The sequence below is a fragment of the Helianthus annuus genome, chromosome 6, assembly GCF_002127325.2.
Source record: "Helianthus annuus cultivar XRQ/B chromosome 6, HanXRQr2.0-SUNRISE, whole genome shotgun sequence".
Lineage (NCBI taxonomy): Eukaryota > Viridiplantae > Streptophyta > Magnoliopsida > Asterales > Asteraceae > Helianthus > Helianthus annuus.
In genome coordinates, this window is record NC_035438.2 from 4039263 (window position 1) to 4066939 (window position 27677).

The 27677-nt window shown below is 40.4% G+C and overlaps 2 protein-coding genes and 1 long non-coding RNA gene across 3 annotated transcripts; all 3 read left to right on the forward strand.

Moving 5' to 3' along the window:
* The first annotated feature begins 8952 nt into the window (after window positions 1-8952).
* On the forward strand, window positions 8953-10279 carry LOC110945165. The gene is made up of 3 exons (XR_002595074.2): window positions 8953-9074; window positions 9632-9688; window positions 9988-10279. It is a non-coding gene; the product is annotated as an uncharacterized LOC110945165 (long non-coding RNA).
* A 13616-nt stretch (window positions 10280-23895) lies between these two features.
* On the forward strand, window positions 23896-25161 carry LOC118479668 (mitochondrial carnitine/acylcarnitine carrier-like protein). The gene is made up of 3 exons (XM_035974326.1): window positions 23896-23999; window positions 24080-24471; window positions 24940-25161. The coding sequence occupies exons 2-3, from the start codon at window positions 24080-24082 to the stop codon at window positions 25001-25003; spliced, it is 456 nt and encodes a 151-aa protein (XP_035830219.1). The 5' UTR covers window positions 23896-23999; the 3' UTR covers window positions 25004-25161.
* A 574-nt stretch (window positions 25162-25735) lies between these two features.
* On the forward strand, window positions 25736-26878 carry LOC110944298 (mitochondrial carnitine/acylcarnitine carrier-like protein). The gene is made up of 2 exons (XM_035974732.1): window positions 25736-26127; window positions 26866-26878. The coding sequence occupies exons 1-2, from the start codon at window positions 25736-25738 to the stop codon at window positions 26876-26878; spliced, it is 405 nt and encodes a 134-aa protein (XP_035830625.1).
* The last annotated feature ends 799 nt before the right edge of the window (window positions 26879-27677 follow it).

A 27677-nucleotide genomic window follows, 5' to 3' on the forward strand; every position in this document is an offset into this window, starting at 1 on the left:
TTCAATTCTATAATTTTTGTTACTGGCACTTGACCACGGGGCCGTGCCCGGTCAACACGGGGCCGTGTCCAGAGTGCCAGTAACACAAATCTTTGTTTTTAAACACACTTTTACATATTCTAATCAACCAAAAACTCTATTTTTGGACACATTGAGGACAATGTGTAATTTAAGTGTGGGGGGATGCTAAAACCTTGGAATTTTGCAAAATCCTAAAACAAGCCTTACACAAAACTCTATTGGAACCGCTAAACACCCCAAATTTTTTTCAAAAACTTTTTCATTTTTTTTATTTATTTACTTGTCTTAGTTTAAGTTGGGAATAACAAGTTATAAAAGGGTTATATTTTTACAAACTTACAACCGATAGCGTCGTGATAAAAAGAACTAACATAAGAAAATTATGAAACGGTATAACAAGTCTAGCTAAAATTCGATTATATATGCTTGGTCACATTAAAAACCCATTCCCACAAAAAGTGAGTTTTGAGCCTTTATTGAGCATAAAAATACACATATTTAGATTAAATGCTCATTTTTCGTTTCTTGTGTGAATAGCCGCTCGGTCTTTACAAATCTAGAACTTGCCACGACGATACATTCCCGGTCCTTACCAACTTAAACCCAAGTAAGTAAATGATAGAGGCATTAGGACTAACTATTTTTCTTTCAAAACCATTATTTTTCATTTTTTTCACCTACCCAAAATCCCTCTAGAAAACCCCTTTGAGCCTAAACCTTTCATTTCATTACCCCCAAAACAATTTTCTACCCACCAAAAACCTTTTTCATTTTTTCACCTTTATTTTAGTGACAAACTCGGTTTTTCATAAACATACCTTTACGTGATCAAAAAAAAAAAAAAAAAATTATGATGAAGTCAAAAACAAACATAAGCTACAAAAAGCTTGTTTGGAGAAATACTTCAAAAATAAATGTCACCAAAAATAAGGTATTTTACGAAAACCGACACTTGTTACGATTTTCGCCCTTTTTACTAACCACTAACCAACCACCCACCTTTAAACCCAAGCCTTCACCCCAAAAGACCTCTTGATATTTACAAAGGTAAAAGTTAAAAAGGAGGAGGATTGATCGCTTGGCAAGCATATGGAAAATGTAAATCCGTGCAGCTCTCGAGCGATTCACTTAAATATACACCTTCGGCCGAGTGATTGAGTGATCTCCCGTGAGGTATGTGAACTTGTATATAAATGGAATTTTAATAAGGCATGCTATGCCAAATTAAGTAGTTTATCTTATGAAAAAGTTCAAAATAAACCATGACGAATAAGATTGTAAATAAGGTAAAAATAGAACCTATACAAACCTTGGATTCCCGACACACTAGGACAAGTTAAAAAAAAAAAAAAAAAAAAAAAAAAACTTCTCTTCTACCTATTCCATTTGGGAGTGTAAGCCACATTAAAAGAGTTTTGCTTGAGGACAAGCAAAAGTTCAAGTGTGGGGGTATTTGATGTGTGTAAAATGCAACATATAAAACACATCATTTAAGGCATAAAACTAACCCTTTTTAAGTACTAATGTTGGAAAAAGAGTGTTTTTGTCTTCCTTTTGTATTTTCAGGATGAAATGAGCTCAAAATCACAAAAGAAGCAAAAAGACCACTAATTCTACCATAAATACAAGAAAAGGAACAGAAGTAAACTGCCCGGACCCTCAACGGCACCTCCCAAGACAAAGAGAAGAGAACAGAGCCTGAACACGCCCCGTGTCCAGTGAACACGGGGGCGTGCCCAGGAAGCAGCAGAAAAGACAAACCAGTAGAAGCTTCCATTGCTCACCACGGGGCCGTGCCCAGCGGACACGGGGGCGTGTTGAAAGTACAGCAGGCGCATTAATTGTAATTCGCAATTACAATTAATGAAGAGAGAGAATGTCAGACGGGCACGGGGCCGTGTTCAGCGAACACGGGGCCGTGTCCAGCGTTCTGTTCAGCCTATAAATAGAGGAGCTTGGCTTCATTCTCTCTCATCCCTTGGCACACCACCTCTCTCACACTTCATCCACCACCCACCACCACCATAACACCATCATCCACCACCATCATCCATTGTCCATCATAGAGTGTGTGAGTCGTCTCGGGATCCAAGATTGATCGTAAGAGTTCTTGACAATCAAGGCCATGTTTGCCTAAGTCTCTTACATCACTTGGTGAAGACAAGTGTTTAGTATAATACTTTTTATTTTTAATCTTTTGCACTTTTTATTTGGTTTTGTATTAATGACTTTAATAACTAGTTACTTATGTTGAAGGTGATCTTTCCTTATCGTTTGTCCGTGGTGTCTTGGCATTATTTTACTGTCTATATAAAATAAAAGATTTTCACCATTCATATCTCCACGGTCTATATGGAGGTATGTTGGCTACCTGGTCGGGGGTTAAGGGAACGGTTTGGTAAAGGTCTTGCCCTTGTTCAGCGTTTAGAGGTCCTGCTTGGGACCTGGGTCAAATTTAGTAGGATCTCCTTCAATGCCCATAGGTATTGGATGGCGGGGATCCAAACTCTTTGACCCCCTCATAAGCTAACTACTATTAATACTATAACCCGGCTATTTAGGACTGTATCCCTGCTGACTCAGACTACTTAGCCGAGGGTAACGTCACCGCCGAAAACGGGGCCTACCATAATTTGCATTAATAACTTAATTCATTATCTTTCAATAATCCGACCCTTTAGGATTGTATCCTTGCTGACTCAAACTACTGGGTTGAAGGTAACGTCACCTCCGAAAAAGGGGCCTACTACAATAACTAAGATAATCTCTTAAACAAGTGCAAAAGTGCGAAAATAATCAAAGGTTATACTAATACACGTGTCGGATCCAAGTGATTCATCTTGTCTATCTGTTTTTATTTTATTTTATTTTTCAGCATTTAGTTAGTTTTTATTTTTCTTAGTTTAAAACATTTTTCTAACTTTTTGATTTGATTAGACGTTGAGGATAAACCGGTATTAAAAGCTCTTGTGTCCTTGGACGACCTCGGTATCTTACCAACACTATACTACGTCCACGATGGGTGCACTTGCCCATATGTGTGTTTAGTGTTAGTAAATATCGTGTTTTATAAATTTAAAACTTGGCTAAAAGTGTAAAAAGGGCTTAAATATATATCTAAAAATATAACACACTTCACGCACATCAGTCGTAGTATTAATAGTAATGGTATTGTTAAAAACAGGGAGAAAGGTACTTATTATGAACGGGTCATGTCAAAATTTTGGTAAAATTGTAAAAGAAATTGTATGTCGATTGGTCGAATGAGGAATTTGGGGCTCCACAAGTGGAAGTTTATGTTAAATATCAAAAGTGAAAAATTTGGGCGTTTCAAGTTGGTATCAGAGCCTAGGTTTGAGGGATTTAAGCATCAAGTGCTTGAACTCAAACCAAAAGCTCGGGAGAAGTGTGTGTTCGATCCGTGGCGCAAAGCAAGTAAGTGTTCTAAATGATTACGTGATGAAATAATTTTGCATTTCAATATAAATTGATGTGAGACGTTATGAAATGATTATGTGATGTAGTGGAAGATATAGGATGAATCAGATTCAGTTTGGGGGTTAATGCGGGTCAAAAGGGAGTAGAAAAACATGAAAAATCAATAAAAGTACGCTGGGCACTACCGTAAGTTACGGTGGTACCGTAATTTACGGTAGCACCTGGGAGAAAGGATGGCTACCGTAAAACAGTAGCTCAGTACCGTAAAGGAAAAAGGGCCACCGTAAGTTACGGTACCACCGTAACTTACGGTGGAGCTCATTTTCAGCCCATTTCAAAATATATTGTTCTGTTTATTGTTTTATTCATACGGAAGGTACTCAGAATGATATAATTCGATCCTAATGGGTAAGAAAAGTATATCAAGATGTAAGGGATAAAGAATACTAGGGAGTTGGTTGTCGGAAACGTTGAGTTTCCAAAGAAAGTTTAAGCATGGTTTAGTCATGAGTAATTTCTTTCACATATTAGAAAGAATGAGAGCTACGTAGCACTAGCATGATCATATGATAGAAAGGATGAATGAATGTCTAAGATAAAGAATGATACGATACAATGACGATAAGGCAAGAAGTATGAATGATGAATGGAACGTGTTATGATAAAATGATGTTAAGACATGATGGTGGAAGAAATGAAATGAAATCTAATGAATGTAACGAATGTTTTATGTAGATGGCCGATAGGGTGAATGCGAATGAGGACGATGAAGCACGCAGAAATGAAATAAAAGCTATGGTTGTGGAAGAAGTAATGAAAGCAATTGAGGCTAGTATTCCCCGACTAGCTCAAGAAGTCGAAGGGCAAGTATTAGAAATAATTAATACCTCGGTAACTTCCAAGGTAGAAGAATTGAAAGAAATGATTAGCGAATTGCAAGTGAAGAAAAGCTTTCGGCGATGCACGTACAAGGAGTTCATGGCATGCAACCCCTTACCATACAAAGGGGAAGTTGATCCGATAGCTTGTCAAAGGTGGATTTCCAGTATCGAGGCAGTGTTTACACGAAGTAGATGTGAAGCGGAGGATCAAGTAATGTTTGCCACGGGCCTTCTACAACTTCGAGCAAAAGATTGGTGGGACGCATACTCGAAGGAATTGGGGGATGATAAGGTACAATCGTTAACATGGCAAGAATTCAAGGAGTCATTTCTGAAATATTATAGTCCACAATCCGCAATCGATAAGATTCAGCAAGACTTCTTACGTCTCAGACAAAAGGATGAAACGATTGATGAGATAACAAACAAGTTCCTTGAGAGGGTGAAGTTCTGTGAGGAGATAGCGGGGACTGAGAGGCAAAGGATTGTACGTTACCATGCTATGTTAAAGGCTGAATATCGGGAATTTGTAAACCCCTCCAAGTGTGCGACGTTAAATGAACTAATTGAATGGGCAAGAGACAGAGAAATTGAGATAAAAAGGCAGGTTGAACGGGGAGAGAAAAGGGTAGCGGAGAAGCCTACCAACGCAAGCCCATCGAAAAAGGCAAGATATCAAGACCAAAGCAAGAAAGGGAAAGCAAGTGGTGAAATCCCGACTTGTAAGACGTGTGGGAAGCATCATTCGGGTGAATGTTTGTCGGGAAAGAAGGGATGCTACAAATGTGGACGAGAAGGACATCCGTTTTATAGGTGCCCCGAAAACTCAAAGGCGTGTTACAATTGTAATGAAACGGGGCACATTAAAGCGGAATGTCTGAAACTCCAACAAGGGGCAAAGAGAGATGGAAAGAAGGATGAGCCCCCCAAGGCTCGCGGAAGGATGTTTCAGTTAACCTCGGATGAAGCTAAAGCTAGCCCGGACGTGGTTTCAGGTATATTCTTGGTCAATTCTATGCCTATGAATGTTTTATTTGATTCCGGGGCTAGTAGGTCATTCATTTCTAATGAATTGATAGCTCACCCATCGTTTAAGCTTGAAAAGATGTCAATACCCTTAGAGGTTGAAGTTGCTGATAGTAAAAGCTATTTGTTGCATGATATTTGCAAAAACTGTACGATAATAATCGAGGATGAGGAATTTAGTATAGACCTTGTTCCAATGTACATGGGAGAATTTAAAGTAGTTGTAGGAATGGATTGGCTAGCCCAAAACCATGCTGAAATTCAATGTGAAAAGAAAGTCATTCATACAGTAACCTCAGGGGGGAAACGGATAAGTGTTCAAGGGGAAAGGGTTATCAAGCCGAAATTGTGCTCTATAATCAAAGCTGTCAAACATGTGAGGAACGGGGGTAGAGCTTATCTATCTTATGTGATTGACACTAGTCGAGGTGTCCCAAAGCTTGAAGATGTGAACGTGGTGAATGAATATCCGGATGTATTTCCGGAAGACCTACCAGGGCTCCCACCTGAACGAGAAGTAGAATTTAAAATAGAGCTTAACCCGGGTGCAAAACCGGTAGCTAAAGCTCCTTATCGGTTGGCCCCAACCGAAATGAAAGAATTGATGACGCAACTTCAGGAGTTGCTCGATAAGGGTTTTATTAAACCAAGTGTTTCGCCATGGGGAGCACCCGTATTGTTCGTGAAGAAGAAAGATGGCTCGATGCGAATGTGCATCGACTATCGAGAGTTGAACAAGTTAACGGTGAAGAATCGATACCCGTTGCCCAGAATTGACGACCTTTTTGACCAGCTACAAGGGGCGAGTTGGTTTTCAAAAATTGATTTGCGGTCAGGATATCACCAACTGCGTGTGCGAGAAGAAGATGTACCGAAAACCGCGTTTCGAACACGGTACGGACATTACGAGTTTTTAGTAATGTCCTTTGGGCCGACGAACGCACCAGCTGCGTTTATGGATTTAATGAATCGGGTGTGCCGACATATGCTTGATAAGTATGTAATCGTTTTCATCGACGATATTTTAATATACTCCCGCAGTGAAGCAGAGCATGCTTCCCATTTACGTGATGTATTAGAAACGCTTCGCAAGGAAAAGTTATATGCAAAGTTCTCAAAGTGTGCCTTTTGGCTTATAGAGGTACAATTTTTGGGTCATGTAATCGATGCGGACGGTGTTCATGTGGATCCGACCAAGGTAGATGCGGTAATGAATTGGGTACCCCCGAAGAATCCAAGCGAAATAAAAAGTTTTCTAGGCTTGGCTGGGTACTACAGGAGATTTATCCAAGACTTCTCCAAGATAGCCTCTCCTATGACAAAGTTAACAAAGAAGAATGAAAAGTTTATCTGGGGTGAAGAACAAGAAAAAGCGTTTCAGACTTTAAAAGAAAAGCTCTCAAATTCTCCGGTGTTGACACTACCGGATGGAACGGATGAATTAGTAGTATTTACTGACGCCTCCCGCCAAGGATTAGGTTGCGTATTAATGCAAAAGGGTAAGGTCATTGCTTATGCCTCAAGGCAACTCAAACAACATGAAAACAATTACCCAACTCATGATCTAGAATTGGCGGCAGTCGTGTTTGCTTTGAAAATATGGAGGCACTACCTTTATGGGGTGAAATGTACTATCTTCTCGGATCATAAAAGCCTCAAATATTTTTTCGAACAGAAAGATCTCAATATGAGGCAACGAAGATGGTTGGAACTCATTAAGGATTACGATTGTGACATCCATTATCATCCCGGGAAAGCTAATGTAGTAGCGGACGCACTTAGCCGAAAGGAGTACCCGCTCCCGATTCGGGTAATGTCCATGAAGATGGTAGTTACTCCTAAACTACTTGATGAAATTCGAGAAGCTCAAACGAAATCTTTAAATGCTGTTGACCCAAACAAAGAAAGAACAAAAGGATTTATTCATGAATTGGAAGACAATGCAAATGGTATGAAAACGAGGTACAACCGAATTTGGATACCCCGGTATTGCGAGGTGAAAGAATTATTGTTGAATGAGGCTCACAAGTCTCGATACTCCGTTCATCCGGGGGCTACAAAGATGTATCAAGACTTGAGGATGAATTATTGGTGGCCGGGGATGAAAAGAGACATTGTCAAGTATGTTGCTAAGTGTTTGACGTGTTCCCAAGTAAAGGCCGAACACCAAAAGCCGTATGGAAAGTTACAACCCTTGGAGATCCCGGTGTGGAAGTGGGAACATATAACGATGGATTTGGTGACTAAGCTTCCCAAGACAAGAAAAGGGCACGATGCAATATGGGTGGTCGTTGACCGACTGACCAAAAGTGCACATTTCCTACCTATTCGGGAAAATTATAATTCAGAAAAGATGGTGGAAGTCTACATGAACGAGATAATATCCCGACATGGGGTTCCGGTGTCTATAGTATCCGATCGGGACACCCGGTTCACATCTCGTTATTGGAGGAAGTTTAACGATGAATTGGGAACCCAATTACACATCAGCACCGCCTACCATCCACAAACCGATGGTCAGACAGAACGAACTATTCAAACATTAGTTGATATGTTAAGGGCGTGTGTTATGGAATTCGGAGGAAGCTGGGATGATCAACTACCTTTGGTAGAATTCTCATATAATAATAGCTATCATAACAGCATAAAAATGGCCCCCTACGAAATGCTTTATGGAAGGAAATGTAGAACCCCGGTTTCTTGGGGGGAGGTGGGTCAACGAGAGATCGCGCCAAAAGAAGTAGTGACCAAGACGAATGAAAAGATTGATATGGTTAGGTCAAGATTAAAAGCAGCACAAGATAGACAAAAGTCTTATGCGGATCGACGAAAGCGACCAATAGAATTTCAAGTGGGAGATCATGTGTTATTAAAGGTCTCTCCATGGAAAGGAATAATCCGTTTTCGTAAACGCGGGAAGCTAGGCCCTCGATACATTGGGCCTTTCAAAATACTCGCCCGGGTTGGGGCGGTGGCATATCGGTTAGAATTACCACCCGCACTGGATGGGATTCATAACACCTTTCACGTGTCTCAGTTGCGAAAATGCCTTGCGGATGAGACGGCATACGTGCCTATGGATGACATTGAAGTGGATAAGAAGTTAAACTATGTTGAAAAGCCCGTAGCAATCAAGGATTTTAAAGTGAAGCACCTCCGAAACAAATCTGTTCGACAAGTGTTGGTTCAATGGCAACATCGGAAGGGATCGGATCTCACCTGGGAAGCAGAGGATGACATGCAAAAGCACTACCCGGAATTATTTGGTACGTAGTCAGGTTTCGGGGACGAAACCTTTTATAAGGGGGGTGGACTTGTAACACCCCAGTTTTCGTATGTCTTAATATAATAAACTAATAGTGAGGATTTAACGACAAAGAATGGTAAATATAAATTTTTATCATTATACCCCAAAATATAAATTTATGAATAGGTTAACTAAGAATGTATGAAAATAAAAGTTTAACTATCAAGTATAATGCTCAATATTTGAGGGACCAAAGTTGGGCAATTGGAAAGATAATTTAATTAAAACTCACAACACAAACCACACACATCAGACATATGTGTGCGTGTATGTGCGACTAGAAGGGGGCAAGGGAAGAACAAACCCTAAACAACACAAATCAATCAAATTGAAAGGGGATTTGAGGACTAAATGAATGCATGAACCAAGAATGTTGGTCCCTTAAGTGTTTCTAACATCAAGTAAGTCAAATTTTATGTTTTAAGTAATGTTTGATGAAGCGGGTTTTGTGTAATCCGCGATTAGATGTGCGATTTAACATGAATGCTACTTGATATGAACTTATGGAGGTTGTAATATGTGCAATTTTGAATGTATTGATAGCTTGGGGTAAAACCCACTTGTAATTGTAGGAAAATAGAGTTAAGTGAACTTTATGGAATGAATTGAATGATGTTGATGTTAAATAGATGTATAAAATGTGTTCAAATGAGTAATTTGATATAAATCATGTGTAATATGGATATGATATTGATTGTGAAAGAGTATATTAATCTTTGGGTGAATATGGGAAAAATGTGTTTAAGGTAGTTGTACTTTATGCTTTGTAGATAGTACGCACGCAATGTGTTCGATGAAATGCCTAAATGGGTTTAGTTATGGTTTTTACATGAATACTTGATAAGCCAATGTAACTCCTTATGATAATGACGTGTGTGATTAGTAGATATCATAAGGTACAATAAGGATTGTGAAAGTGATGTTTATGAAAGCTAAAGTGTAAAGTTATGACATATAGGCTCGAAGAAAGAAGAAGGAGCAAGTCACTCGAAATCACAAGCATCTCAAGATCGCGGTAAGTTCATATGAGCTTTATTTACTTTAAAAGTAGTTTTATGAAAAGTAGTATTTGGTTCTATGGATTTGTTGTAAAGGTTCATAACGGGTCGAATAATGTAAGTGTATTGAAAAGTATGGTCCTTAACGATTCATTGTGAATGATTCGGAAAGCGATACATTGGATGTTTTCGAATGGAGGTATGTATGCTAAAAAGGTAACAAGACATGCTAATGGGTTGAACAATGATAGGTAATTAAAGGAATTTTGAAGTAATAAGTGTTATGAACTAATAATGTTTTTGTTATGAATGCTAGGTAAATCCCTTGCTTGATTGCGGCGCACCCGAACCGAACACACACATGAAACGTCGACCTTATGCGCTTCCGGTTCAAGTTGTTTGTTTGATGGGTTAACTTGCCATTTTGTCTAGTAAATGTTATTTTGTAAGTGTCAAGTTTGTTAGTAAAAAAAGTTGGGATACTAAACTTTTGTGTAGTTTGTGCAAAATGTTCATGGCGAACCATATACGGTCTTAGCTTTGATTATGTTGGAAAGTGTCGTAGTATTAATAGTAATGGTATTGTTAAAAACAGGGAGAAAGGTACTTATTATGAACGGGTCATGTCAAAATTTTGGTAAAATTGTAAAAGAAATTGTATGTCAATTGGTCGAATGAGGAATTTGGGGCTCCACAAGTGGAAGTTTATGTTAAATATCAAAAGTGAAAAATTTGGGCGTTTCAGCTCCATTTTACAAATAGTTTGCGTTTGACACCCCAACTTTGTGTTAGTTTTTTTTTCAGGTCCAACTTTGTTGTAGTTTCCTTCTTACCCTAAAACTTTATCGAATTTTATCTTTAAACTTTCTTAGCCCTTAAGTTTAGGAATTGAAATTTTTAACCATTTAACTTTTTATGAAATTTGTAAATGCTACTTTGACTCCTCTATACTTTCACGATGTTGCAATTTTAGCCCATTGACTTTGGTACCCAAAGTTTCATAAAATGACAAATTTAGTCCCTAAACTACTACTCCATTTTACAAATAGTTTGCTTTTGACACCCCAACTTTGTGGTAGTTTCTTTTTCAGCCCCAACTTTGTTATAGTTTCCTTCTTGCCCCAAAACTTTATCAAATTTTATCTTTACCCTTCCTTAGACCTTAAGTTTAGGAAATGCAATTTTTAACCACTTAACTTTTTATGAACTTTGTAAATGCCACTTTTACCCCCTCGAGGGTTTTTGGCTTGACGATATAAATTCGAGTTAGTTGGGTCGCGTATAATACGTTAGATTGCACGATATAAATTCGATTTACGTTACGTTTTGATCCAATCGCAATGCAACTATAGGATACATTGAGTTCAGTTGGATACGTCAAAACGTGCGTTTTCATATGGTTAACACATCACATAACGCTTGGACTAATCCATTCGATATTTGCGAACTACCCGCGCCGCAACGCGCGCGGGTCTTATTACTAGTTAATAATATGAAAATACTCCTGTTCTACCATTAATTTTCTTTCAATTTTAAAATTTCATACTTTGCGCTATTTTTATTATATTTTTTTGAGTGAATTTCAAGGATTTTCCTTTATCTTTATACCCATTTTCAGGCGCTGCCCTTTATGTTCAAAATTGACGAATTTTGTCCTTTATGTTTTCATATCATACACGTTTTGTCCTTTAGGCCTAACCCAGTTAGTTTTCAGTTAAATTTGGTCGTATACTTTGCACATGAGGGCATTTTTGTCAATTCAAAGGTAAGTTCAACGGCAGATTTATAGCTCAAAGCTTCTGTTGTGACAACTCGAAACTTAGAACCCTTCATTGTATCTTGATGTAACTTGCTTGGAACGTTATGTGATTAGTTAACTTGTTGATTCAATGAATGACCTAAGTGAAATTATGTGATTATGTGTTGTGCTTGTATGTATAGTATGTATATATATGTATAAGTGAGCCGAGAACCAAGGACACGACTCGAGACCATGCGGTCTCGAGTGAACAGTAACAGTTGGGCCGGATCGGGCCATGCTCCTCTCCACCCCACTCGAAAACCCACTAGGGTAAACAACTTAAGAGCTAGTATATATATTGCACTCCTAGCCATCTTTGCCATTTCTTTGGACAACACACTCACTCTCACACACACTCTCCTACATTCTCTCACTAAAACCCTAGAGATCAAACTTCACATTTCCTCTCCTTCTTCTCGGATTCAATCGGCATCAACAAGGACTCGGTCAAGCTCATCACCAACACTCGGACACTCCATTTTATTCATCTTCTTTACCATCTCGGTGCCTTTCACAATCGGTTAGTGTTTCTAGATGCTCACTAGGTGTTTATGTGACTAATGATGCTACTTGCCTTGATGAAATAGCATGATGATGTTCTTAATGTGTATGGTGATGATAATCGGTTAACATGTCTTGAATTCGGATATATTGCATGATGGGTTAATGATATCTTGTATCTAAATGTGATTTAAACCACTTATTGTTGATGTTCATGAAACCGGCTTGCATATATACTAGATAAGGTCATGTAATCGGTGTTATGTGATGATTGAAACCATTAGATGAGTATGTTTAAGTGTTTTGATTGTTGTTCATGTTATGACTATGATTAAGGCTAAAAACCCTAAAAATATGATGAACAAGTTTGATGATCAACATGAACATGACTTGAATATATGAAGAACAACATGAATGTGCTATGAATGTGTTATGAATATTTGAAATCTGATTGTTTGATCCATTTTAGTAAATTGTTAGACAAGAAAACATGTTTAAATGGATAGTACACAATTGTTGCATGAAATCAAATTTCCATTGGATAGTACAACTGTGCAGAATCAGCAGTTGCTGGGGGGTCGAGACCCCTGGTTCCGACTCGAGACCATGAACATGATAACTCGAGAACATAGGTTGCGACACAGGTTGCGAGTCGAGAACCCCTAGTCTCGACTCGAGACCACACATGATCATCACACAAACATCATGACCCGAGACCATGCTTGCGAGTCCGGTTGCGACTCGAGACCAATACATGCATGACCCGAAACCACCTCGGTTGCGACTCGAGATCTTGTAAGCTACACTCGAGACCGCACAGTCTCGACTAGAGACCGCACAGTCTCGACTCGAGACCATATGCATGTACACACTATTTGGACTTCCACACTGCTACGGGTTTGAGTATTTGGGCCGGACTTATGGGCTTCTTGTGTTACTGTTGAATGCGTGTTTTGGGCTTGCATGCTATTACGAGACCAACTGTTTGGGTCACACTTAGACTTTGGTTATTACATGAATGTACGATGGAACTTGTTGCGAACTGTTGTTGAACTGCCATGCTAGACTTGTATGCCATGATCATTACTTGTGTCCAATGCATGTAGAACATACGTGCACTACTTGGTCTGAATCTGACATGAATGGTATCTATGTTAGGACGTAGTTGACCACTTACAACTTGATTGACTTTTCTGTGTATCTGCCGAGCAAACCAAGGTGAGTTCACACTCTCTACAAAGCATGGGATTCCCTGGGTTGGGAATGGGGTTAAGGAACGTAGATTCCTCGTCCTCCTTAGGTAGGACAGCAATGGTTCAGGAATGTAATTCCCCGTCCTCACGGACAGATAACTCGTACTAGACCAAAAACTCTATCACGAAGTCCCTCCTTTTATATCGACTTAATCGCCGGGCCAATGGCGAGCGGGTCATTAGTTAGATAGCGCTATTTAGGTCTGACAAACCTCACACCGTGCCGCAGAGGACGGGCGTGAACTAATGGATCTGGGGCACGTCAATGATGATAGACATTGACAGTTTCAGGGCACATAAACATGACTACAGTCAGCAGTCGATATGGTAACGAGTCTAGTGTATACATGGGGTAGCCCCCACGGCCGAAATGCCAGATAACTAACACGGGGTAACCCCCACGGCTGGAATGCCAGAGTAACCGGGAATAAACAAGTCACGTTTTCAACTATGGGGTAACCCCCACGGCAGGATGCCAGATTAAGGAAACTGTTTTCGAAACAAACTAAAACGAACACCCAACTGTGAACTCACTCAACTTGTTGTTGACTCGTTACTACATGCTTTGCAGGACCATAGGTACTTAGCTGGAGCTTGCACGGAGGAGAGTCGTTGTGGGACATGGATAGCTGCGTGCCATGTTAAACTTGAAAACAATTGAACTTATGTTTTAATTTTAAGACTTATGCTTCCTCTTGCAACTTAAACTATGTTTTGATTGAACACCAATTGTATTGGTTAGACTTTATAACTACTTATATGCTTGTTCAATATGATTGGTGGTTGGATCCTGGTCAGTCACTCCTCCAAGCGGTAGTACTCCGCAGGTGGATTTTGGGGGTGTGACAAATTGGTATCAGAGCCATTGGTTAGAGTGAACTTGGTTTTAATAAAGGAGAAACGTTTTTGTTAAAACCAGACTATAACCTGTACAGTGCTCAACGGTCCACAACGCCGCTTCACTCCACATGCAAGGCTCGACATTCTAGGTGATATGATCTACGTGTATTGCCTACTTGATAGTTACATAGTACATTGCTCATGGTATGCTTGGTTAGTATAACTACTGTTGCTTGAACACGTGCGTGCTTACTCTATCCTATCATCGTACTTTCGCGAACCTCTCTCACTCGTGTTATTCTTGATATGAAGATCATGTCTGGACGCGTTAACATGACACAAGCCCAGTTGACGACTCTGATTAACGAACGAGTTGCCGCAGCACTTGCAGCTGCATACGCAGGAGGTCAACATGCTCAGCCACCGGTGTGCACCTTTAAGACCTTTATGGACTGCCGACCCACTACTTTTAGCGGCACTGAAGGAGCAGTAGGTCTCCTCCACTGGTTTGAGAAGCTCGAGTCAGTCTTCGAAATGTGTGAATGCCCTGAGGCGCGCAGGGTGAAGTATGCTACCGGTACTCTCGAGGGTTTAGCCCTCACATGGTGGAACGCTTAAGTTCAAATGCTGGGGTTGGTTGCTGCCAACGCCACCCCATGGAAAACTTTCAAGGAAATGATCAGGGAGGAATACTGCAGTCGTGATGATATTCATAAACTGGAAGACGAGTTCTACAACCTCAAGATGACGGGGTCAGAAATTGAGGCGTATACTAAGAGATCGCATGAGCTTGCCTTATTGTGTCCTACTATGGTGGACCCTCCATTTAAGCGAATTGAACTCTATCTCAAGGGGTTGGTGCCAGAAATCCAAAGTCATGTGACTTCAGCAAACCTGGCCACTATCCAGCAGGTTGTTCAGTTGGCTCACCGTCTTACTGATCAGGCGGTGGAGTAGAACAAGTTACCAAAGCGCATAGGTGCTGCAACTACTTCTGGTACCTCTAGTGACAACAAACGGAAATGGGATGGAACTTCAAGCAAGGGTTCAACTTCTGTGCAATCTCAGTCTCAGCAGAGAAAGACTGATGACTACAAGAGCCCCAGTCAGCAATCGTCTGGTGGTCAAAGTCATGGTGGGTACAAGGGAAATCACCCCAAATGCAATCGCTGCAACCTGCACCACAGTGGGACATGCACCAGGGGCAACTGTCATCGGTGCAACAAGCCTGGTCACGCTGCAAAGGATTGCAGGAGCTTATACCCCGCCAATCAGAATCGTCAGCAAGCTCAACAGAATCAGCGGCAGCAACAGGGTAACAACAAGGGGTGCTTTCAGTGTGGAGCTGAAGGCCACTTCAAGAAAGATTGTCCCCAACTGAACCAGAACCAGAACAACAACAACAACAACCAGGGGAATGGTAACAATGGGAACCACAACAACAACAATGGTGCCAGGGGGCGGGTGTTCGTGATTGGCCAAGGTGAAGCAAGGAACGACCCCAACGTGGTGACGGGTAAGTTCCTTCTCGACGACTTTTATGTTACAGTTTTATTTGATTCGGGTGCCGATACTAGCTATGTGTCACTAGAAGTTAGTCAGATGCTTAAGCGTGTCCCAACACCCTTGAGCAACAAGCACACTGTAGAGCTAGCTAATGGTAAGAGTTTGGAGGCCTCACACGTAGTCAAAGGTTGCAAACTTATTCTCGCTAACCAGACCTTCTCTATTGACCTTATTCCTATCGTCTTGGGTAGTTTCGACGTTGTCATTGGGATGGATTGGTTATCCCAACACCGAGCAGAGATCCTTTGCAACGAGAAGATTGTTCGTATTCCTGGTTCCGGTGATGAACCTCTCATAATTCGTGGTGACAAGAGAAGTGCTGTTGAGAACATCATCTCTCTCCTTAAGGCCCAGAAGTGCTTGCGAAAGGGCCACACTGCCGTTTTGGCTCTCGTTACTGACACCTCGGAGAAAGAAAAGAAGATAGAAGATTTTCCAGTTGTACGTGACTATCCTAAGGTATTCCCTGAGGAATTACCTGGTCTTCCACCCCATCGCCAAGTCGAGTTTCAGATTGAACTAGCTCCTGGAGCTGCGCCTATAGCTCGTGCACCTTATCGTTTAGCTCCATCAGAGTTGGAGGAACTCTCTACGCAACTGCAAGAACTCTTGGATAAGGGTTTTATTCGTCCAAGCTCATCGCCCTGGGGAGCTCCAGTACTATTTGTGAAGAAGAAGGACGGTACCTTCAGAATGTGTATCGACTATCGTGAACTCAACAAGGTGACTGTGAAGAACCGTTATCCTCTACCACGTATTGACGACTTGTTCGACCAGTTGCAGGGGTCGAGCTACTATTCAAAGATCGATTTGAGATCGGGATATCACCAGCTGAGAGTTCGAGAAGAGGATGTCTCTAAGACAGCCTTTAGAACTCGTTATGGGCACTATGAGTTTTTGGTCATGTCGTTTGGGCTGACAAACGCACCCGCAGTTTTCATGGACTTGATGAACCGAGTGTGCAAGCCTTATCTGGACAAGTTCGTTATAGTCTTCATCGACGACATCCTGATCTATTCTAAGAGTCAGGAGGAACACGAGCAGCATCTACGACTTATTCTGGAACTTCTTCGAACCGAACAGCTTTACGCAAAGTTCTCGAAATGCGACTTCTGGCTTCGTGAGGTCCATTTCCTAGGCCACGTGGTAAACAAGGATGGGATTCACGTTGATCCATCCAGGGTAGACTCTATTAAGAACTGGCCTGCACCTCGTACACCAAAGGAAATCCGCCAATTTTTGGGATTGGCAGGTTACTACAGGAGGTTCATTAAGGATTTTTCTAAGATCACACAGCCTCTCACCTCGCTAACGCAGAAAGGCGTTGTTTATCGATGGGGAAATGCACAGGAGTTAGCCTTTCAGCACCTAAAGGATAGACTTTGTAGTGCACCTATCCTTTCACTGCCAGAGGGCACAGACGATTTTGTGGTTTACTGCGATGCATCAATTCAAGGTCTTGGTTGCGTATTGATGCAACGAGATAAAGTCATAGCCTACGCCTCACGCCAACTCAAAGTTCACGAGAAGAACTACACTACACACAATTTAGAGCTGGGAGCTGTAATTTTCGCACTTAAGTTATGGCGACATTACCTGTACGGTACCAAGTGCGCCATCTACACCGACCACATGAGCCTAGAGCACATATTCAAACAGAAAGAACTGAATATGCGACAACGACGGTGGGTCGAGCTACTGAATGACTACGAGTGCTCCATCAGGTATCACCCGGGCAAGGCCAATGTTGTGGCTGACGCCCTCAGTCGAAAGGACACTGCGCCTAAGCGCATGAGAGCTTTACAACTCACGATCCATTCTAGTCTCCCTTCTCAAATACGAGATGCTCAGATGGAAGCACTGAAACCAGAAAACGTCAGGGCTGAAGCCCTACGCGGGTCAAGACAACGCTTAGAACAGAAGGAAGACGGTGCTTACTACGTAACAGGACGCATTTGGGTTCCACTCTATGGCAACCTACGAGAACTTGTGATGGATGAGGCACACAAGTCCCGCTACTCGGTACACCCTGGTTCGGATAAGATGTACCACGATATTAAAACTACGTATTGGTGGCCTAGCATGAAGGCCCACATAGCAACTTACGTCAGCAAGTGTTTGACTTGTGCGCGAGTCAAGACAGAATATCAGAAACCCTCAGGCCTACTCCAGCAACCAGAGATACCACAATGGAAATGGGAGCAAATTTCCATGGATTTCGTTACTGGCCTACCTAGATCTCAGTGCGGAAACGATACTATTTGGGTGATCGTGGATCGACTCACAAAATCCGCACACTTCTTGGCGATTAAGGAAACGGATAAATTCTCCACTCTAGCGGAAATATACCTCAAGGAAGTTGTTTCGAGGCACGGGGTGCCCACCTCTATTATCTCCGATCGAGATGCACGTTTTACTTCAGAGCTGTGGCAAGCAATGCACAAGTCCTTTGGCTCACGTTTAGATATGAGCACAGCGTATCACCCTCAGACGGACGGGCAGTCCGAGCGCACTATCCAGACCTTAGAAGACATGCTTCGTGCATGTGTAATCGACTTTGGCAACAGCTGGGAAAAGCATCTGCCACTTGTGGAGTTCTCGTACAATAACAACTACCACACCAGCATTAAAGCTGCTCCGTTTGAGGCATTGTACGGGCGTAAATGCCGGTCACCTCTTTGTTGGGCAGAGGTGGGGGATAGTCAAATCACTGGTCCGGAACATGTGGTGGACACTACTGAACGGATTGCTCAAATACGACAATGCATGGCGGCCGCTCGTGACCGTCAGAAAGCCTATGCCGATAAGGGCAGGAAACCACTTGAGCTCCAGGTTGGGGAGCGGGTACTACTCAAAGTTTCACCCTGGAAGGGTGTGGTTCGTTTTGGTAAACGAGGCAAACTTAACCCACGATACGTCAGACCATTTGAAATCATCGAGAAAATAGGCAAGGTGGCCTACAGACTGAACTTACCAGCAGAACTCAGTGCAGTTCACAACGTTTTTCACGTGTCGAATCTGAAGAAGTGTCTGTCAGATGAGACCCACGTAGTTCCTCTGAAGGAACTCACTATCGACGAGCAGTTACGATTCGTCGAGGAACCAGTTGAAATCACGGACCAGGATGTTAAGGTCCTCAAGAGCACTAGAATACCTCTCGTTCGAGTTCGTTGGAACTCACGTCGCGGCCCAGAGTTCACCTGGGAGCGCAAAGATCAGATGAAACAAAAGTATCCCCAACTGTTCGTAAACAGTACGACCACTACTGAGGCTGAAGCTACGGAATTTCGGGACGAAATTCCAGATCAACGGGGGGAGGATGTGACACCCCAGGAAAACCGGGAAAACCATACAACTTAACTAGCTTCCTCAGTGAGTGCTTACCAAATTTCGAACGAAATTTCTTTCAACTTGGGGATGACGTGACAACTCGAAACTTAGAACCCTTCATTGTATCTTGATGTAACTTGCTTGGAACGTTATGTGATTAGTTAACTTGTTGATTCAATGAATGACCTAAGTGAAATTATGTGATTATGTGTTGTGCTTGTATGTATAGTATGTATATATATGTATAAGTGAGCCGAGAACCAAGGACACGACTCGAGACCATGCGGTCTCGAGTGAACAGTAACAGTTGGGCCGGATCGGGCCATGCTCCTCTCCACCCCACTCGAAAACCCACTAGGGTAAACAACTTAAGAGCTAGTATATATATTGCACTCCTAGCCATCTTTGCCATTTCTTTGGACAAAACACTCACTCTCACACACACTCTCCTACATTCTCTCACTAAAACCCTAGAGATCAAACTTCACATTTCCTCTCCTTCTTCTCGGATTCAATCGGCATCAACAAGGACTCGGTCAAGCTCATTACCAACACTCGGACACTCCATTTTATTCATCTTCTTTACCATCTCGGTGCCTTTCACAATCGGTTAGTGTTTCTAGATGCTCACTAGGTGTTTATGTGACTAATGATGCTACTTGCCTTGATGAAATAGCATGATGATGTTCTTAATGTGTATGGTGATGATAATCGGTTAACATGTCTTGAATTCGGATATATTGCATGATGGGTTAATGATATCTTGTATCTAAATGTGATTTAAACCACTTATTGTTGATGTTCATGAAACCGGCTTGCATATATACTAGATAAGGTCATGTAATCGGTGTTATGTGATGATTGAAACCATTAGATGAGTATGTTTAAGTGTTTTGATTGTTGTTCATGTTATGACTATGATTAAGGCTAAAAACCCTAAAAATATGATGAACAAGTTTGATGATCAACATGAACATGACTTGAATATATGAAGAACAACATGAATGTGCTATGAATGTGTTATGAATATTTGAAATCTGATTGTTTGATCCATTTTAGTAAATTGTTAGACAAGAAAACATGTTTAAATGGATAGTACACAATTGTTGCATGAAATCAAATTTCCATTGGATAGTACAACTGTGCAGAATCAGCAGTTGCTGGGGGGTCGAGACCCCTGGTTCCGACTCGAGACCATGAACATGATAACTCGAGAACATAGGTTGCGACACAGGTTGCGAGTCGAGAACCCCTAGTCTCGACTCGAGACCACACATGATCATCACACAAACATCATGACCCGAGACCATGCTTGCGAGTCCGGTTGCGACTCGAGACCAATACATGCATGACCCGAAACCACCTCGTTTGCGACTCGAGATCTTGTAAGCTACACTCGAGACCGCACAGTCTCGACTAGAGACCGCACAGTCTCGACTCGAGACCATATGCATGTACACACTATTTGGACTTCCACACTGCTACGGGTTTGAGTATTTGGGCCGGACTTATGGGCTTCTTGTGTTACTGTTGAATGCGTGTTTTGGGCTTGCATGCTATTACGAGACCAACTGTTTGGGTCACACTTAGACTTTGGTTATTACATGAATGTACGATGGAACTTGTTGCGAACTGTTGTTGAACTGCCATGCTAGACTTGTATGCCATGATCATTACTTGTGTCCAATGCATGTAGAACATACGTGCACTACTTGGTCTGAATCTGACATGAATGGTATCTATGTTAGGACGTAGTTGACCACTTACAACTTGATTGACTTTTCTGTGTATCTGCCGAGCAAACCAAGGTGAGTTCACACTCTCTACAAAGCATGGGATTCCCTGGGTTGGGAATGGGGTTAAGGAACGTAGATTCCTCGTCCTCCTTAGGTAGGACAGCAATGGTTCAGGAATGTAATTCCTCGTCCTCACGGACAGATAACTCGTACTAGACCAAAAACTCTATCACGAAGTCCCTCCTTTTATATCGACTTAATCGTCGGGCCAATGGCGAGCGGGTCATTAGTTAGATAGCGCTATTTAGGTCTGACAAACCTCACACCGTGCCGCAGAGGACGAGCGTGAACTAATGGATCTGGGGCACGTCAATGATGATAGACATTGACAGTTTCAGGGCACATAAACATGACTACAGTCAGCAGTCGATATGGTAACGAGTCTAGTGTATACATGGGGTAGCCCCCACGGCCGAAATTCCAGATAACTAACACGGGGTAGCCCCCACGGCTGGAATGCCAGAGTAACCGGGAATAAACAAGTCACGTTTTCAACTATGGGGTAACCCCCACGGCAGGATGCCAGATTAAGGAAACTGTTTTCGAAACAAACTAAAACGAACACCCAACTGTGAACTCACTCAACTTGTTGTTGACTCGTTACTACATGTTTTGCAGGACCATAGGTACTTAGCTGGAGCTTGCACGAAGGAGAGTTGTTGTGGGACATGGATAGTTGCGTGCCATGTTAAACTTGAAAACAATTGAACTTATGTTTTAATTTTAAGACTTATGCTTCCGCTTGCAACTTAAACTATGTTTTGATTGAACACCAATTGTATTGGTTAGACTTTATAACTACTTATATGCTTGTTCAATATGATTGGTGGCTGGATCCTGGTCAGTCACTCCTCCAAGCGGTAGTACTCCGCAGGTGGATTTTGGGGGTGTGACATCTGTAACCTTTGAATTGACAAAAATGCACTCATGTGCAAAGCACATGACCAAATTTAACTGAAAAAACTAACTGGGTTAGGCCTAAAGGACAAAACGTGTATGATATGAAAACATAAAGGACAAAACTCGTCAATTTTGAACATAAAGAACAACGCCTGAAAATGAGTATAAAGATAAAGGACAATCCTTGAAATTCACTCTATTTTTTTTATTCTCAAATGTTACATATAAATATAAATGAAACCAAAATTTCAACTCGACAAGTCTAACAAATTTAATGAGTTTGATTAATGAGGTTCACCTGAAACCAAAATTAGTTCCAAATAATTGTTTCGATTTTGGAAGAATTTCATATATAGCCAATAATTTTTTTATTTACACAATTATATATACCTTTAATCATAACTTTTCATTTCAAATCTTACAGAAACATGTTATCAAAATTCATAGAGAGATAAAACTATACTTTCAAGTAGGTATACGAAGTAATTAACATTTCGAAATTCTTATTTTTCTCAAACAAAATTTTAATTGTAGAAAAATGTAAAAAATTGCAAAAAATCAGTATAATATCAGGATAAAACATGATTTTTAATATAAATATACTTACAATTAGTAAATATATTAATGGAGGTTTTTAAATAATTTGTTCATGTGTAATCATTTTCCATAATTTTTTTCAAAGTTTAATATGTCATCGTAAAAGTTTATGAACAAAAATAATAGTATATTTAGTAATAGCAAACCATCATGCTTATTTTACATTTAATCAATACTTACATAAAAAAATTGAATGTTAATAATCCAAATTTTTAAATATCAGTAGGCAACAGTTCAACTGAGAAATTGTTTTGTGATAGCCTCAATTAAGGAATATTTTTGTGACAACTCCAACATGATAACTAAAAATTAACCAAGTTTTTGTATACGTGGACTGTAAAATAAGTAATCCACGTCATCAAATTAGCTTTGTAATTTTAACTTATTTTGCACATAAGAAGTCCATGTTAGCAAGACTTTGAATTATTTGCCACATAAGCAGTCTACGTCAGGAAAAACTTATTGGGTTAACTTTTAGTTACTATAAAATCGCTGAGGAAAAATAGGTTAAAAGTTGAGACTATTACAAAATATTTCTTTAATTGAGATTACGGACCAATATATCAAAGTTAAAATTATTAAAATTCAATTTACCTTTATTTATTAAAGATTGTACGTTGCGAAATGTTGTAATGTTTTGTCGTTAAAAGGTATTTGGGAACTTCATATTTGAAAGTTTGACATCTATATATATTCTAAAGTTTAGTTATAAGTTCAATTTTAAAACCAAAATTAATGGCTGTTTTAAATTGGGTTCTTCTATCTCTCTCCACTAATTTAATAATGATTGGTGTTTAAGGATTATTAATTGATGATAATTGATGGTGATTAGTTATGATTATATAAAATGTTTATTCAAAATAAGGATTGACTTTTCAGATTTCTCTGGTCCCTATCTCTCTCTCAACCCCACCCAAATCACCACACTAGCTTTCAATGTCCCTAATAATCAATCAAGAAGGGGCTCTTACCCAGATCGATACTCATTGTCAGATTGCTATTCCAAGGAGTTTGGCAATCAGAGATTTTTGGCGTACTAACAGTGATTATCTGATCTTCCAAGTCTACCCCCAAGACTTCTAGGTGGCTGAATGCAAACATATATGGTGTGGAGTTGTTGCAATCAACGATGTACCATTGATTGAGAGAACAATCCGCACCAATTCCAAAAGGGTATGGAATCGTCACCTTCCCGCACGTATCATTGCACCCTGTCTTGGCGTACTTTGGAATTGCAGTGGATGCTGATGCCATTGAAACAAAAATGAGTAAACGGTAAGGTTGATTTAACTTCGTATTTGTAAAACGTTACATTTATTTCTTTTAAATTCAAGGGATACCTTTCAGTGTCCCTATGGTTGTTATGGGAGTTAATTAGCAACAACAATCAAAACAAGTTAGATGATGAAAGAGACTGGTTGACGAACGATGTGTTGTAGCGAAGCTTTTGTTGCGATTGAAGCTCCTTTCAGATTTATATACAGGTTCGTTATGCGCTTCAGAGATGTTTTATTTACTGATTTGTTTTATAAACTTATGCTCATGAGGCCAAATTGAGTGTCACTTTGCATTGTTTGATTGTCTTTCAAATTTTGCATACAAGGTGCTCGATGAAATGTCTGTGTGAAAATCAGCAGCGACGGCCAGAGCCAGCGTAGGAGATGGAGCCGGGTGGCAGTATAAGAGCCGAAAGGACATGTTTTGATGACTTTTGATTGAAGTTTCATAGTTTTTCAGACAACCAGTGAGTTTAAGTGAAAAAAAAATCGAACTTTTCAAACATATCGTGTTTTTCATTTTCTTTTTGTTCATACGAACTCGCAGATGGCGGATGTAGCAAAGGACTTAACCGCCGGAACAATAGGAGGGGCGGCACAGTTGATAGTTGGACACCCTTTTGATACCATCAAGGTCAAACTTCAAAGTCAACCCGTCCCTCCACCGGGTCAGCTCCCTAGATATTCTGGTGCAATAGATACCGTTAAACAAACAATAGCAGCAGAAGGTCCACGGGGTCTATACAAAGGCATGGGTGCCCCTCTTGCCACTGTGGCAGCTCTAAATGCTGTTCTGTTTACAGTTAGAGGGCAAATGGAAGCACTTTTGAGGTCTGAGCCCGGTGCACCCTTAAACGTGAACCAGCAGGTGGTTGTTGGAGCCGGTGCTGGAGTTGTTGTTGCCATTTTGGCCACCCCAACTGAGTTAGTCAAGTGCAGGTCAGTCCATTTTTTTCAATAATTAGTTTCTTTTAAGTCAAATATTGACTCTTTCGTTAGTCGAACATACTAATTATCAGCTTCAGAGTTGATTTCAATATTGACTCTTTCGTAAGTCAAACATATTTCGGTAAATTTCAGTCATGTTTTTACCTTTCGGATCGTCTATGATTGAAAGTGTTATTAACTGAATCTGATTAACGAATCAAAGTGAATCCAGGTTTGTTGTTTGAACGAATCAAAGGTCTGAATTTGGGTTGATTTAGTTGTGATTACAGGTTGTTTCGGATAACTTAAAAGTTATACAAACTGTTTTTTGGTTGATCTTGGACATGTTTTCATCCATTTTAGAGATTTTGATTGGCTGAAACTGAACGACAATCAGCATATTGTTCAACCCTGTTTTGACCTGTTACTTGACCCACACATATTTTATCAGCACATATCTGATAGATTACAATTCTGCAGGTGGACCCCCATAAAGCTTGGTGTTAACATGCTAACTCGGATCCATTTCACGAGAATCAGTTAGCTGGTGAACCAACACAAGAATTCTGCAATGGCATCCTCTTCTTTGGTATGATCTACATCAGCAACAAACTTGAGCATGCCTTTGGCATTCCAATATCTTCTTGGCTACTTGGAGAGAGAACCGCTTCCTCCAAGAATCTCCTTGGCTCCGGTTCCAAAGATGACGATGGATACCTTGCAGATTCGTACTATCGTCGACATCATCGGTATGTAATTGTTGAAAAAAATTATTTTTGTGTACGATTAACTACTTGGAGGTTTCGCGTTATTCAAAATAAGGAGAAAAAAAAACATAAACTTGCCACCCACCCTCCTTGACCCATTGGAAATTCTTGAAATGTTGACTTTTCGTACGCTACTTTTCTGTTTACAGTTAGAGGGCAAATGGAAGCACTTTTGAGGTCTGAGCCCGGTGCACCCTTAAACCGTGAACCAGCAGGTGGTTGCTGGAGCCGGTGCTGGAGTTGCTGTTGCCATTTTGGCCACCCCAACTGAGTTAGTCAAGTGCAGGTCAGTCCATTTTTTTCAATAATTAGTTTCTTTTAAGTCAATTTTAAAACCAGCGTAGGAGATGGAGCCGGGTGGCAGTATAAGAGCCGAAAGGACATGTTTTGATGACTTTTGATTGAAGTTTCATAGTTTTTCAGACAACCAGTGAGTTTAAGTGAAAAAAAATCGAACTTTTCAAACATATCGTGTTTTTCATTTTCTTTTTGTTCATACGAACTCGCAGATGGCGGATGTAGCAAACGACTTAACCGCCGGAACAATAGGAGGGGCGGCACAGTTGATAGTTGGACACCCTTTTGATACCATCAAGGTCAAACTTCAAAGTCAACCCGTCCCTCCACTGGGTCAGCTCCCTAGATATTCTGGTGCAATAGATGCCGTTAAACAAACAATAGCAGCAGAAGGTCCACGGGGTCTATACAAAGGCATGGGTGCCCCTCTTGCCACTGTGGCAGCTCTAAATGCTGTTCTGTTTACAGTTAGAGGGCAAATGGAAGCACTTTTGAGGTCTGAGCCCGGTGCACCCTTAACCGTGAACCAGCAGGTGTTTGCTGGAGCCGGTGCTGGAGTTGCTGTTGCCATTTTGGCCACCCCAACTGAGTTAGTCAAGTGCAGGTCAGTCCATTTTTTTCAATAATTAGTTTCTTTTAAGTCAAATATTGACTCTTTCGTAAGTCGAACATACTAATTATCAGCTTCAGAGTTGATTTCAATATTGACTCTTTCGTAAGTCAAACATATTTCGGTAAATTTCAGTCATGTTTTTACCTTTCGGATCGTCTACGATTGAAAGTGTTATTAACTGACCCATTGGAAATTCTTGACCCATTGGAAATTCTTGAAATGTTGACTTTTCATACGCTACTTTTCTAATCTTGGTTGGCTGGCCACCAAGTGCCATATTTCTGTGGTCCCTATCTCTCTCTCAACCCCACCCAAATCACCACACTACCTTTCAACTTTCAATGTCCCTAATAATCACCAGAATACTTTTCAAGGGATACATTTCCGTGTCCCTAACAAACATTCTAATTTTCACAAAACATTGAAGATTATAAAAAAAAAAGTTTAAAATCGCGTGAGGTGAGTAATTTAAAACCTTGCAGTCACCCCTTCATTCATTCATCTTCTCTCATGGTCTCCACATTTTCTTACCCGTGAAGAAGAGGGTAGCTAAACAGCCATCTTCTTCAATCTCCCACATCCTATATAACAATAACAACAGATCTTTCCCCAATCAGATCTAAAACTCTCAATCTTTATATCTTAATTGGTACATATATGATTATATCAATCATGGGTTGTTGATATTTGATGTTAATTTACACTAAAAATATTAACTTTTTGTTGTAGGAGTTTCGATTGATTGAATCTTGATCTGTGGAAGATCCGATGGTTCTTTTATTGAATCTGAGGATACCCATTTTGTATTAGTTTGTGGATGGAAGCTACCGGTTTATACTTTGTAAGGTGAGACCTCATGTTTTTGTATAATCTTTTATATAATATATATAGATAATGTAGTTTATAAAATTTAAAGTTTTATAAAGTTGTTAATACCGTATTTAGTGATTTTTGTTTTATAAACTTATGCTTATGGGGCCAAATTGAGTGTCACTTTGCATTGTTTCATTTTCTTTCAAATTTTGCATACAAGGTGCTCCATGAAATGTCTGTGTGAAAATCAGCAGCGATGTCCAGATCCAACGCAGGAGATGGAGTCGGAGTGGCAGCAGAAGAGCCGAAAGGACGTTGTTGTTTATTTTCTTTGTAAAGATCGACATCTTGAACCTGCACAGTTCATCGAAGTTGCTCTCGCATCATCAGAAGGTCTTTTTTAAGAGGTATACATAATACAAATTATTTTTCGAATGAATCCAACATCGTGAATTTTGATAACATAGTTAAACGTTAAATTTGCTTTTGGAAACTGTTAGTTTAGATGTGATTGATAAGCTTAATGTTTTTAGAGGAAATGGCAGGGCTTCGATGTAATAGAAATCCATATTAGATGCTCCTTAATTTGACAACGGTCTCATTATATGTTTTAGAATTTCTTTTGTTATTTTTCATGATATCTTAAAACTTTCATCGGTCTGTTGTGTTAGATTGCTGAATTGAGAACTTAGTTTAAACTGATATTGGTACATCTTATTTAAATACGA

Coding starts and splice junctions, on each gene's coding strand:
- LOC118479668 (XM_035974326.1), top strand. CDS start 24,080: ATGGCGGATGTAGCAAAGGACTTAACCGCCGGAACAATAGGAGGGGCG. Junction 24,472..24,939: donor ACTGAGTTAGTCAAGTGCAG/GTCAGTCCATTT, acceptor ACAATTCTGCAG/GTGGACCCCCATAAAGCTTG.
- LOC110944298 (XM_035974732.1), top strand. CDS start 25,736: ATGGCGGATGTAGCAAACGACTTAACCGCCGGAACAATAGGAGGGGCG.